Source organism: Lissotriton vulgaris, chromosome 12 (genome assembly GCF_964263255.1).
Source record: "Lissotriton vulgaris chromosome 12, aLisVul1.2, whole genome shotgun sequence".
Lineage (NCBI taxonomy): Eukaryota > Metazoa > Chordata > Amphibia > Caudata > Salamandridae > Lissotriton > Lissotriton vulgaris.
In genome coordinates this window covers 739859672-739874852 of record NC_141700.1, presented here as the reverse complement: position 1 = coordinate 739874852, position 15181 = coordinate 739859672, and the positions used below count along the sequence as shown (strand labels likewise).

Below are 15181 nucleotides of genomic sequence, written 5' to 3'. Positions count from 1 at the left end.
GGCTGTTCTACTCAGGTAGGCCCCTCTGTCTTTGTCGAGAAAAGGATCTGCGCTGTATAAGGATGCATAGTACTCTTTAAAGGCCTCAGCTATCTGCACGTCATCGTTAGCTTCTCACGCCTGGCGATGTAAAGGGTTGTGATTTTAGACCGTTGGACTCTGGCTCTAAGCGCGCTCACGAGGAGTCATCCTGTTTTATCGCCTCCCACGTAATATGTGTGATGGAGCCTCAGTGCTGCATATTTGGCATGATCTATGTCCAGTCCCGCCAACTGTGCCCTAGCAGCCTTCAGCTGCTTCCAGATCCTAGGAGCCCCCGTGCTGCTATGTACCCTCTCAAGTTCAGTCACTTTAGCTGTTAAGGATTCCCGCTTGTCTTTGCGCTCTTTGACTTCCGCTGCTAAGTTCCCCCTCACTACTGCCTTTAAAGCTCCCCAGATTATGGTCACGGGCGTGTCTGGCCGGTCATTTAGTGTGATGTAGTCAGTGATGCTTTTGTGTAATTGTTGGACTACCTCTTTACGTTGTAGTAGCACCTCACGCAGTCTCCGCCTTCCCCCTGTCACCTTGGTGCGTGGGGCCCCTATGGTTACTACCACAGCATCGTGGTTCATGATAGCGGCTGGAGTAATGTCCACATCTTCCACTTTTGTACGGAGCTCCGAGGAGACTATGAAATGGTCTAGTCTGGCATATGTATAGTGCACGTGGGAGCAGAATATGTAGTGTGTGTTCCGAGGGTGCTTGTCCCACCACAAGTCCACCAGCCCCCTTTGACTCATCCAGTCCTTTCCATCTGGTGAAATCGCTCCAGTGTTACCAAAGCGATGGTCTGAACTATCCGACTCCCGGTCCATGACGAGGTTGAGGTCACCACCTATGAGTAAGTATCGTGCTTGGGAGCATAAAGTCTCCGAAAGGGTGCAACTGCCTTTAAGAAAAGGTTCTTGACCAGAGTTAGGGACCTATAGGGACCCCACAATCATGGACATGTCGCCCACCCGGATATTGTAAGCTGGGAGCCTGCCCTTGATCTCCCTTACATTGTCACCCACCTACCCGTGAAAGTGCTTGGAAAACAGTATTGCAACCCCGCTTTTTTATCAGTGGTAGAGAAATAGAATTGCTGAGGGAAAGCCCGGGATCTCATCCGATGCCAGTCTTTACTTAGGAGGTGCATTTCCTGTAACAGGCATATTGAGGCGCCAGAGTTCTCTAGATATGACAAGACGGCACATCTTTTAATGGGTTTATTGAGCCCTTTCACATTTAGGGTGATAACTTTTAGGGTGGCCCCTGTCATTTCGCGTGTCTATCAGGAAATAGCTTGCGTCTAGGGGGGGACAACCCCTGCATAGTGTTTCACTCGAGCCCATTTCCCCCACAGCACACTGCTTCCCTCGCCCTTCCGTTGCCTCAAGCCCCTCCCATCCCCCCCATTCTCCCCTCATAACCCCAACACTTACCAAAACCCCGACCCAGACCCCTACTCCCCCCACCCTGACCCAAACTAGAATTCTCCAACTAGATACTGTAGTCCCAAGCCTGTATACTTGTGTCGCAGGCCTGCAGTGAAGTTACCTGGTTGAGCGTGCAGCCTCGGCAACCCCCGGCCCCCCCTGCCCCTCCCCCCGGACCAGCCTTATAGCAGTGCAAATGAGTCCCCATCTTGCAAACTGATTATTCAGTAGACGATGTGTCTCTTGTCACCTCACTGAGGGCCGAGGCCCGTTCCTGTGACATGGTGGCTTGGCCTGGTTTCGAGGGTTTCTCGGAATTATCTGGCGAGGTATTCATCTCGTCGTGTTCGAGACCACGCAGAGCGCAGGTTTCTTGAAGCGATCTCAGCAGTGCTACCAGGTAACGACAGGGGGCAATTCATACCTTTGGCAATATTGATTAGATTTTTGTGGTCCTGGCATCATTTGATTTATTAGAATTCACTCTATTTCTCTAAATTGAGTTGGAATGTTTCTTGTGTTGTATTTTCAGTTTTATTATTGCGTGCTGCACGAATTCTTTACATATTGCCTCCAAGATAAGTCTTTTGTGCTAACTTGAGGGTTAAGCACAGATTCATGTAGTGACTTTTGTTGTTCACCCTGACAAGGATTATGGCTTCCACCCTCTGAACCAGTGACCTAATTTCGTCCATACAAAATAGGGCAAAAAATGGTAATACATGTTGCATGGACATATTTTATGAAAAAGATATGTAAACTTATACGCAAACTTTGCCAAACAAAAATAGGGCTCAGCATGGCAGGGAATCAGCAATTTAGGGGTTAAGACAATAATTTCAATTGCGTTTAAAATAATAATTAGATTTCATTGCTCTAACTGAATTGGTTATACCTTAAATGTGTTTGTCTAGGAAGGATACGTGCTGAACTTAAGGTTAATGAAAAAGGTTTCCTCATGGTAATGAAGTACATGGCTTTAGAAAGAGACATCAAACGTCATCCAAACCAACAAATGTTTCTCTTTCTGATGGTGGTCTGTCTGATGCCACAGCATGTCTGTCAGAGTCCAACAACTGGGTGTCAATTGCAAAGGCCTGAGGTTACTGGACTGTCACGAGACGGAGATATCCTGATTGGTGGCATTTTTAATGTGCACACAGAAATACAGTTCAGAGAAATCCCCTTCACAGGAAGACCAGAAGCAATCATTTGCCAAAGGTACGATATTCTTATTTTATAATTGTTTTATTTAAGACAATGATCTGGTCTCTAATTTTGGATTTTGTGGCAGTTCTTTTAATCTTGATAAGCTTTTTTCTGCTGGGCTGAGAGGCAGTTTTCTCATCTGCATCAGAAAACACAAGCGTAATATCAGGAGTTGATTGGAAGAGATATTCTCAGAATCAAACGTGTTCTTCAAATTTATTTTACTTCCTTTTTCTCATTGTTCATTCTCTTCCAGAGTGCGTTTTGGGAATTTTCTGTTGTGTGAATTTCCTTGCAATCAAGTGTCTCCTTTATTTTGTATTGTTTTTTTTCTTGGGGTGCTCCTTTTTTCTCTACTTACTTCACTTTTTTTTTACTAAATTTCGCCTTTGCCCATTTCCCTTTTAATTTTCCTTTTCTTTTTCACCTTCTAAGATATTGCATTGAGAGATAGTTTGGGCCGTCTCGCTAGCATAAAAAGCCCAGACCTTCGCATCCATTAGGTGCATTGGACAATGGATAAACCATTATAGCCATTGGCTCTCTTGCACTGTAGCTGTGAGTGACAGCATGTGCATACCCATCTTAAAAAAAATGCACTTCCTCATTTTCAGGCACCCATGTGGCTTAATCTATGCCTTCCTGTTCTTGTAAGTCATAGTCAACAGGATATTGTCTCATCACCAATAAGAATCATATTTTTCAGGTATGGGCATTAAAAGTAAATAGTATTTTTATATATGTTCGGTGTAGATGTTTACATAGGTTCTGAGTAACCTTCCTGCTAGGAGGCAAGAGTACTTCTGCATTCAAATCATGTGAAATGAATATCTCTTTTAATTTACATGTTTATTGCAAGAATATGGTAGCAATATTTAGGCTGCATCTTTTCTTTTCTTTTCTTTTCTTTTCCTTTCTTTTCTTTTGTTTCATAATAATTATCACAATTGCCATAGCAGGGCCTAATGGCTTTGTCATTGCTGATTTTCTTTATTGTGATAACCACCTGTTCCCTCCCTTGTTGATTTCTCCCACTACACCTGTCCAATATTTTGAAAACCTAATTGAGCACTCAATTTGGCAATGAGAGTGTCTCAAAGTTGAGTTATTAAAGGTTAGAAATACATATACTATGAAGAGAACATTCTTTGACATAAAACGTGGATTTTGCTGTCAATTTTTTTAAGACCTGATTGCTTAAAGACAAAAAGTGGCATAGAATGAGGGCATCATGCTTAATCTAGCTTAGTAAAGTGTGAAAACGTTTTTGTTTCCAGTTTCTTAGTGACAGATCGCAGTGCTCCTGAATTTTTCGTCATGCTTACTTCCAGATTCGCATTTTATTGCAGCGATGTGACTTACTACTGAAATTCTGAACTTAACCACTATTGTGCTAAATATGCAACGCCGCAGAACATTTCACAGTAGTAGTAGGTTTAGTAATGGCTTTCTAAATGGGTAATGTTTGGAGAGTCTACAAAGGTGTAACAAAGTGTGTATTCACAAATATTTCCATTGAAATGTCCCAACATCTTTGTACATGTAGCTACATTAAAAAAAATTGTAAATTGATACTTGTATAGCGCACTACTCACCCGCAAGGGTGGCGCTTGTACGAATGCCGCTGTGGAACCCATCCTGGCTTTCCCTGTGAGGCGTCCAATCCTGGGCACCCCCAAGGTGGAGGCCAGGCATCCTTAGCATTGTGGGGGCCGTTGTGGAGATTAAGCAAGCTATTGCCCAGAGTTGCAGAGTGGGACTCCATGATTAGAATAGGCACCGAGGCGAGAATTATCAAGTCTGTGGAATTTTGAGCCCAGACCCGCCGAGGCGGGGATTTGAACCTTGGTCCCGGGCTAGACCTCTGCATCTGGGTCTGCCGCTCTAATCACTGAGCCACACTTCTCCAAAAGTGGTGTAAGTGATCATATCGGCCGTGAAAATGCCATAAATATCTCACAATATCATTGAACATGAAGACAGTGTTTCACCATATTGAAAAATAGTTTTGGGTACTAGGAAAAAGTACTATTTACATATGCAATGTTCTGCTATGTGTAACTGTCGTAATGCGGATAATCAGCAGTCCAAGGTGTAAAGGAGTAGGATTATTTCACCAAAAATAGATTACACAGTGCTTGGACTGCCTGTAAAGAGAAGATCAAACTTCTGCAATATAGTCAAAACGGAACTGTTATGCTTGACTAATATGGCTTATACAATTGCAAGGGAAAGAAGAAAAATTAAACATTTTAATAGTACTAAGTATCAATAAAAATCCACATAGTCATTAACATTATAATGCATTATTTGATACTTCTCCTCATATCAAACATTAAAAGATACACTAAAATGTGCATAATTTTTAATCATGAATCATCATGATTACTAGTGCACTATAATGCATTTGATATTACAATTTGATGTTTATGGAGGGCAGATGGCCCTAGGGGGTAAGGACTGATGGTTTGGGTAACAAGACACATACAATATATACCACAAGATTTTGTGAGACTTGTGAAAAGTATCCATAGTTTTTAAAACAGTTTCTCGATCACTCTTCCAAACTAATTCATGGGTCTTTCAGTACACCATCATAAAGCTTTTAAGACACCTTCATCAGGATTAAAAGGTGACTTTATTTTGGCTAAAAAATTAATAACTATCGTCTCTATTTCACACCTATTGCAATAGAATTGTTTTTTTCTAAAAATAATTAAACCCATTACAATGTGTAATATCAGAACACCTCTCTTCAACATCTTTAGTACAATCAATGTTGTTTAGGTTGTGCATTAAAATAAAGAATTTCAGACATAATTTACATTCATTCAGTAACCAGACCAATTAATAAGTACAATGCAAAACAATAATTTTTTTTATGAAACCTTGAATTGAAACTTACACATATAGATGGCATTTCGGGACTAATCATAAACATGGTTTTAAAATAGTACATTATTATTTTAGCTGCATGATAGTCACCCTGTTCCCAAAGGCCTCTTTAGAATCAATTTGGACTATATCATCAATTTATTGAAAATTTTCCAACCTTGCCCCAAAAATGTAATATTACCCTAGGCATCTTACTAAGTATAGGTTTGCTGAATTAACACCTATCATGTTACGTTTCTAGCAAACAGACTTGTATTCAGTTTCATCAACAGCTCTATGCTCATTTCTGAAGCTGTCCTACCAAATATGACAACACTGATTAACAGTAAGATATTTTACATACCTCAAGGTACAGGCTTATACTTATAAATGTAAAGTCACAACAATGCAGAGGATAATTCCTTCTGAGTGTTAAATCTCTATACGCACCTCGACTACAAATTACAAATGACAGCAAATTTCACCCTGAGTGGGACCCTAGTCCACTATCTCCAGGCCCCTCAGCCAACTTCAAAAACAACAGCACAGACTTTTTTGCCCACCTAGTCCTAAACACCAATGCTTTCATCCTCCTAGGAGACATCAATTTCCATCTTGAAGATTGGATAGAACCCAGCTCAGCTGCCGTTCTTGACAACCTGTGACTAAAACGCATTGTCAGGGAGCAAATCCATGCCGTCACACACATTTGAGACCCTGGTTTCACATCTTTCAACAACATTATAATCAAAACCACAAGACCTGTCACCTGAACAGACGTCACCTTAGTACATTTTACAATCCACATTCATCAACCCAGAAGGGCCCACCCAGTTGGTCCAGCATGCAGACACTGGATCAACCTAACACAGGTAGAATGGAGGCCTGTCCTACACAAGAACACACCAGAACCCATGAACATCCTGACATTTGACATTGAGAACTTCAACAAGTGGATCACCAACGGTGCAGACACTCTGGCAACCATGAAATAAAGAAGAACTGTAAAAACCTGAAAATAAGCCAGCTGGCACACAGAAGACCACAAACTGACTAAGCGACACTCCAAACAACAGGAACAGAAATTGAAAACCATGAAAAGAAGTGGAAAAGCATACCTTCAAGCTGTCCAAGGGAGGTACCATCAGCTCATTCAAGAAACCAAGTAGAAGGCAATATTAACATCAATAATTATTAATAAATAAAAACCAGCTTCAACAGCAACAAAAAAATCTTTTCTGTCATCAAAGAATTCACCATTCTCACAGCTGTCATCGAAAATATCACCCCGTCAAAAGATAAATGCAAAGACCTCTTGAACTTGTTCTGCAGAAAAATCTCAACTATATACAGCAACTTCCCCACAATATGACCCCTTGTTCTTCTCAAGAAGTTTCCCAGTCACAAAGGAAATCAATACAATCACCACATGCGACAATATTAGCAGAAAGAAAACTAAAACAATCATGAAGACCATGGCGTTCCTTGCCTTCAACATTAGAGCAATTCCTATCAGCGAGGCCCTTGCCGCTTTCCTCAACACCTCCATCAGAAGAGCCATCTTCTCAGAAACATGCAGCTGTCATTGCTCTCCCAAAGAAACCCTTGGCTTACCTGACTGAACTTGCCAATTTCCATCCCTACCCAGCCAAAGTCCTAGGAAAAGCCATGGGACTCCACCTGGTGGCCCACAGACTTGGAGCCACGCCCACACGCTGCTCCCAAGTGAGAAACCTTGGAATCATCAAACTGGACATAACTGCTCCAGTTAATAAAGTAGTCTTGGCCTGCTGTTTTTTTACACTATGGATGCTGAATAAAAACTTCAAGTGACTAACAAACAAACACCAAGAAAACAATCACCAAGCACTCATGGGCCTACTTATGAGAGCCCTGAGTGACTTTTGAACTGCGTAAAGTAGTGCATGAATGACGCAGAGCTCTCATTTTGATTCATGTATCCACGCAAAGCCAACCTGTGTGACTTTGAGTGGTCTCAGAAATCATGAGTAAGGTGACACAGCACAAATCACTGCGCCACCTTACTCAGCACCTGGGAAGCATACCATGGGTATTTCAGTGTGTTTTCCCACTCACTGGAATTTGACACTGCCCAAGATTTACAAAGTGCTGCTGACCTGGGGAAGCATCAAATCCGTATGCCTCCTGATGTGAGGCGTAACAAAGAGAAATATGTTTATTTCTTCTCGTTATTGCTCTTTCCATATGTGCTGCATCCTGCAGACAGAGGGATATGCCCCCTTCCTGCAAAAAAACAATCCTGCATGCAATAAAACACTCCTGCACCTAGCCTGCTGAAACAGTGCCAGAAACAGTGCCAGTACAGGAAGAAAGAACAGGAATGCACGGTATTGTTTAAATACAGTGTATTCCTGCCCCTTGACTTTGGTGTAGGGCAACACTGCCAGGTGCCCGGTTGCTTTGCCGTTTCCACAATCTAATAGAGAAGTCCCTCTGTATGCAGAGATTACCCATCAGCTCACAAGAAGAATGCAGGTTATCCAAACTGAGCAGCCAGAGTAATCCTCAATCTACCATGCTGGGCCCACATCACACCACACTTTAGCAAACCCCACTGGCTCCTCATTCACAAGTGTGCACATTTTACACTGCCCGTCCACACCTACAAAGATATCCATGACACTGGCCCTGAAAACCTGAACAGTTACTTTCACTTCCACCTCCCTTGAAGACACATCTGCTCTGCCAATCTCTCGCTAGTACACACCTCACACACACACACACACACACAAAAGCAGGCAGATGGCCGTGCCTTCTCCTACCTGGCCCCTAAAGTCATAGCAATCTCCCACAACACATTACAGCCTCCTTCTTTCTTCTTGACTTTTGCAAGATGTTGAAGACCTCGCTTTTTTAGTTAGTCCCCGGGCCTGGCCACACACGCATGCAACAGAGCACATGGATACCGTCACGGGTGATTAGTGTGCTATAAAAACACATAACATCACATAAATAGCAGCACAAATAGACAGATACAAAATGATGACTTCTACTCATGCTGTCATCTTTAGCCTTGACACAAACACGCGTTTCTTGACTGCAAGATTCACTGTCACATAAGCTCTCAAAGCAATATTTCAAACGTTTTTCAAATAAAGGTGTTCACATGTTTTTTATGTTTTCCTTTCTTTTAATTTTCATAGGTATGTCGTTATTTAATATCATAACTTTCAAAGTTCATTGCATTTTTTTATTTCTTAAATGCCCATTTCTTAAATGCCCGATGCATTTCAAGCATGATTGCTCTTCCTCAGGGGACCTTTTTTTTAAATAATACATCACATCATATCATATGTCGGTACATAAACAAATGAGTACACAAACAAGTACATAAACAAGTATGGTATCAACCCCCAACGCTCAGTGGGGGATTCACATAAGGCACCAACCACATTGTGAACAACATTACAAACTCCAAACATTTTTTGTTTTTCATTTACCGAGTGCGGAGCCACATCCCAATTGGTTTGTATCTTTAGCCTTGAGCAATAAGCAAATTAAGATTTCCACAAAGAGTTTCAACTCATATTAGTACTCACTCTTCGTCACAAATGAGAAAGCACACAATCAGGCCATAGGGTGTAATCATTTTTAAAATGGCCTTCTGGCTATTTACAGTATACAGGAGAGACGGAGATTAGATAATATGAGTCGCTTTAATGTACTGATTTTACCCATATTTTCAAACTGGGGCTCATTACCTCATCATGTAGGAAACAAACTCAGTCTCCTCATGGTTGGGAGCCACAGCTACCCACATGGCATTGCAGTCTATATAAAGACCAATCCCTGCTATTTCCTGAGCATAAAACTGGAACAGTGCATCCCCTTAAGAAACAGCTAGACCTCTACTTTTAAATCAGGGCTCTCCATTCTATTGTCAGTGGGTTGCCCATTAAATAATTATATTCCATTATTCTGTCACAATAAATAAGAAGACTCCTAGGTATTACTTAATGTATTCTCAAGTATATGTGTTCAACAAATACTCCTAAAACACAAATATCTTATTATGTTTGCCTAGTAGATTCCTAAATGTCCATGCCCAGCCTGGTACAATTATAGTCACTTTTTAGCAAAACAAGGGCACCATTTTGTAATGCACAAAATGTTATTCCCCAAAAATATATCTAAACGGTATATTTACAGTGCATGGTACTCTACATCACTTAGCTCTAAATAACTAACAGAAAAGAAGTTAATCAGCGATGCCATCATTACACTATTGACAAATACTGGAAACTCTCTGTCAAATTTATAATTACGCTAATTCAATATGTAATGGGGGGGGGCACAGCACCGAATCAGCCCTGACAACATGTTATGGATGACACTTTGAAAATGCTTGATGATAATGAATCCTGCCTACTGTTCCTCCTGGACCTTTCCTCAGCTTTCGACACGGTTAATCATGACAACCTCCTATCCATCTTGCAATGTAGAATGGGTTTCTCAGATTTGATGCTTCAATGGATCTCATCCTTCCTCCAGCACAGATCACAAAGATTCAAGGCAAACCACTCCGTCTCCCAGCCTTCTCCAGTAATCATGGGGGTCCCCCAAGGATTCGCCCTTTCTCTCAATAAACTCTTCAAACTCTTTTTGGAACCTGTAGCTAATGCACTAAACTCCACAAACATTTTCTTCCACATGTATGCCGCGACACACAACTCTACCTGAATATGTCATCCCCGGAAAATATCATCTTACACAATACCATCATAACGTCTACTCAAAATTGGTTAAACAAGAACCAACTCCTCCACAACACAGCCAAAACGGAGTTCCTGCTAATTTCACCCTCAGAAACACTTCCCCAAGCTAGATCTCTGGCTGACTTACTTCACTGCTTTCAACTGCACTCTGACTATCATAGACTCAGCCAAATGGCTCGGAATCCACACTGACAAGCACCTGAATATGAACATTCACATCAGCAATGTTTGTAAAGTGACAAACCACTTGATAAGGACTCTTAGAAATATCAAACCTTTCCTGTCATAAAATGATTTCAAGCAGGTGGTACAAGCACGAGGCTAGACTATGGCAGTGCTACTCTCTGTGGCCTTTCCAAATACGCCTTCACGCCACTAAGGGCCTCACTGAACTCCGTGGCAAGACTAGTTACTGGCGCCAAACGAAACAAGCATATTTCACCAGTCCTTAAATCTCTCAATTGGATACCCTATGAAACACAAATTCAGCTGAAGATTGCAGTTCTAGCACACAAAGCCCTTCACTTCAATACTCCCAGGTACCTGGCACAAAAACTTGAACTATCGTGTGGGGAGAGAGCATCAAGAAGCGCCTCTACTTTCCTCTTGGAACCTTGCATCCTTAGCAAAACGAGAACTTGTTGCAGAGCTTTCTCAGGTGCAGCCCCAAAGACGTGGACCTCTCTACCTCCGTAAGCACGCAAACTCACCTCGACGACGGCGTTCAAACTGGAAACCAAAAGATTACAAATGAGCAAATTCTTACCCTAGAGGGTTAGGCTCACGGGATCGGGTGACTTTTGTTCTTATTACCATGGTACCATCAATTGATACAGCTCTTCTACTTTGCATGTTACTGCCCCCCCCCTCATTGCCCGCTTGCTTATGTTTATTATATGATTCTATGCATATTATTGCCCCCCTCATGGCCCGCTTACTTCTGTTTACTGTATGATCCCCGTCTTTTACTAATTTGTTGTTGTCATTACACTCTTGGCCTCTCTTGTAAAGCGCTCTCCTGGATCTAGTTTGCGCTATATAAAACTTTATAAATAAATAAATAAATATTCACAACATTGAAACCAAACAGACTGATATACCTAATTGTATGAAATGGTATACTCAACACAAAATAATTATCGTTTTAAAACTATACAAGATTAATGGTTCTGCTAAAACGGAGACCCCAAAATGGAGAGAAATCTATAAGTCATTGCAAAATAATGCATTCCATACATTTGACGATCTGTGAATAATATCATTGTGACGAAGTGTCTTCAAAAAAAGTATACAGAATTGAATTTATGGATATCACTATTTACAGTTATTATGAAATACAAATGTATACTTACCTATAGTAATGAGTAACATATAATACCATGTTAACACCATACGTCAGAATGCTTTGCACTTTTTTTATAAAGCTAGGTTAACTTCAATGACATGATCTAAAAGACATAAATAATCAACATTGATAATAATCTAAAGAAAGAGTCCACCATATTAGTGATTTACATCATTAGTATCTTCATTATATAACAAACAGCAGAAGAACAATAATGAATTCATGCATTAAATTGCACCAGTCCAGTTGTCTATTCATATCTCTGTTCATGATATCTAATTTAAAAATACATGAGGCTTCCTGAATATGAAATATTTTAGCTCTATCATTCACTCTAAAGATATTCATTATTTCTGGGAAAACAAACCAGTGCAAGTCTTCATGTGTATGGGCCTTTGCAAGAACATGCTTTACCAGAGAAGCTTACAGACAGTTCCTGATGCAACACCTGTGTTCAATGAGCCTGACCTTGATTAGTCTTTCTTCTGGTATGCCCCACAAAGGGCAGACCACAGGAACACAACACGATGTAAACAAAGGTTTTTGCATTTTAATGTGCTGCTCTCATCTTTATGTTGAAACCATCCTGTCCCCCTTCTCTCTCTCTCTTCTCAGTTAATCAAATTGCTCCACCTTCTGAAGGCTATTCAGGCTAATGACTTTATTAAGGGTTTGGTGAGAGCCCTGTTGTCCCTTAGGGTCTTGGAGGCATTTCTTTATATCTCTGCTTGCCTGGCAAGGATCTCACTGCTGTGAAAGGAGCTACTGCCATGGTGGCTTCAACCACAGCAGTGAGGTTTTCTGTGCTGGTGCCATGTTTAAAGAACTTAATCTGCAAACTTTTTAATTTTTAAGAAACATAGTACTAAACGTGCAGTTTGTTTCTTGAAAACAATACACTAATGGCCAGATGCACAGGGAGCTTTCACCCTGAGGGTGTAGGCCATTAAATCATTGTCCCTACCTGTGTCTACCGTGATTTATGTAGTAGACACAAACAGGGATGATGAGGCAAAGTCATCTTGCTCAAAATGGAAGTGGACAACTGTCACTGTGACCCCAGTGTGGACCCATCATAGGTAGACGTGTTTCAACCTTTCCCTGACTCTAAATAGAGTAGGTACACATCAGGTTTGGCTGCATGGGAGAAACACCGGTTACCTACTGCACTACCAACCATAAATAATCTCTTCGGTTGATTTGACAATTCATCCAAACTCTGCTTTCCTGCAAGGTTAAGCTTTTCGAGTCTTCTGTCATTCATTGAGTCATGCATTCATTAGGCTTTGAAAGACAATCTTCTTACAAGTAGTTTCCTTGTCTTGAGCTGGACTTCAAGTAACAGTACATTTTAACAACATTTCAAATTGGACTTGTCAGAGAGAGGGAAGTGGCTTTGCCACTCGTGAGTTATGATCCCTTTCTACACACAACAATTGTAATAAATAACATAGTAAACTCTGTGCATATGCATGTTTATTGGATATGCAGATGGCCACTGAGCAATACCTAAGAAACAGGTTCCTGATAGAACTGAAGCATCAGATTGCTCTGATCAAGAGCAAACCTCCACTATAGAGGGAGAGGTTGAAAGCCCTGAGGAAGACAAAGCATATCAACACTATTGTTGTTTGGGGCAAATCAAAATGTTAGGGATGTTCCCATCTAGCTGTGTTGATACTGTAATTGTCAGCGCCAAGAGTGTTAAAGAGCTGTGAACGCTGAAGTGGCCTCCTTACCAGGGCCTGGCACTTATGTATTTTACAAATTAACCACTGGGTGGGGGGCTCTTCTTGCTAGAAGCCTAGCTTGTTTATCTCATAAATATGAGCTGCTGTTTCGAAGCATCAGTATTTGTCCTGAAATCCGGAATCATCTGAAATCCTCATGTTACATTCCTCAGAAATTGAGGTGCATTGATAATTGTTTTCTGGTTCAGTTATGTATCAATATTTGTTCTGGGATTAAAGTGATTTATACTGAAATGGCTTGTACTTCCTCTTAAACGTATCTTCCTATAACTTTTCAGGCTTGGCTTGCTCAATTACCAGTGGCTTCAGGCAATGGTGTTTGCCATTGAGGAGATCAACAGGAACCCTGACATCTTGCCCAATGTCACGCTAGGATTCCGCATCTACGACTCTTGCTTGATGCGGCAGCGGGCCCTGGAGGGGACCTTCTGGGTGCTGACGGGTATGGGGAAGATTGTACCAAACTATAGATGTCTAATGAATAATGTCCTGGCAGGCATAGTTGGAGATGCGGGGTCATCATGTTCAATCGCTATGTCACGAGTCTTGACCCTTTACCGGCTTCCACAGGTATGAAAGTGCGTCAATCTGATCACCAACAAAATAACCCCCCTATGTCAAATGAATCCCTGGAACTGTCTGTAATGAGATGTGATAGAGAGTGGGTAAAAGCAAATGCATAGTGCCAAATTCCCAACAATTATTTTGTGGGGAGTTGATTCCTACTTCTGTGTTAGGTGTGCGATGTACTTTTTATTTTCAAGGTGCAAAACAGTCTTACTAACTGAAAAAGCCTTATTAAATAGGGCTATAATGTAGTACAATTATGAACTAGAAGGTTTCCACAGGGTTCCTGGAGCCAAGGCCAGTTTCTACTGAGACTGGAAGGCCTCTACCACATTGAACATGCAGATTTCACTGTTCCTTCTAACTAATACCAAGAGGCCTGGATTGGAAGAATTATTAATTAGCTTGTTGTGCCTTTTACATGAGAAGTGTGGGGGCCCAAGATGATGATGGGTGAACAATCATAATTCTATCAGAGCCTAGAGGAAATAAATTAGCACATTTGCCTCCATCAGTCAAATATGTTATGGTACTGTTTATGTTATTTTTTATGTTTGTGTCACAGGTATTTATATTGTACACTAATCACCTAGTAGGGTATCCTTGCATTGAAGCAGGAGCAGTATTGGCTGAGCCAGAGTCAAGGCTATGTGAGCAGCCAGGTCTTCAATTCTTGAATTCCACAAGAAACGTAAGAGGAGGCTCATATGTGCAAGGGCAGTGAAGTAGGGAAAGGCCTGACTGACGGATCTTCTCCAGCTATGCAGAATGTGTGTGTAAGTATGACTCTGGCTGAGAGGAAGTATATGGTAGGCGTAAAGAAGATTGTGCAGTTGTTTATGGATTGGGAGCCAGGTGGAGCTCTTTGAGTTGTGGAGCGATGCAAGTGGGGGGAAGGAGGTTGAGGGTGAGTTCGGCCGCAGAGTTCTGTCTGGCCTGGAGTCTTCTGGTCAGTTAATTATTGATTCCAGCATAAATTGTGTGACTTTAGTCCAACTTGGTGGTGATGAGAGCTTGGATGATGGTTTGCGATGGTTAATGGGGGGAGATATGAAGTCCTTCTTGAGCATTTTGAGTGTGTGTGACCAGAAAATGGAGACTGCATTCGCTAGGCTGATCATGTGAGTTGATTGTCTATTATTCTGCCGTTCTTTCCTTGGATTGCTGGGAAGGGAATGGGTCCAAGTTTGGCAGACCACCAGGTGGAGTCATAGAGCA

General features: G+C 41.5%; 1 protein-coding gene across 1 annotated transcript in view; it reads left to right on the top strand.

Moving 5' to 3' along the window:
• Window positions 1-855: 855 nt before the first annotated feature.
• LOC147678477 (extracellular calcium-sensing receptor-like) overlaps window positions 856-15181 on the top strand; it is a 62422-nt gene continuing 48096 nt past the window's right edge. The window contains exons 1-3 of the mRNA XM_086945655.1: window positions 856-883; window positions 2375-2681; window positions 13675-13966. Coding sequence (XP_086801781.1) covers window positions 856-883; window positions 2375-2681; window positions 13675-13966 — 627 coding nt within the window. The remainder of the gene's footprint in view (window positions 884-2374; window positions 2682-13674; window positions 13967-15181) is intronic.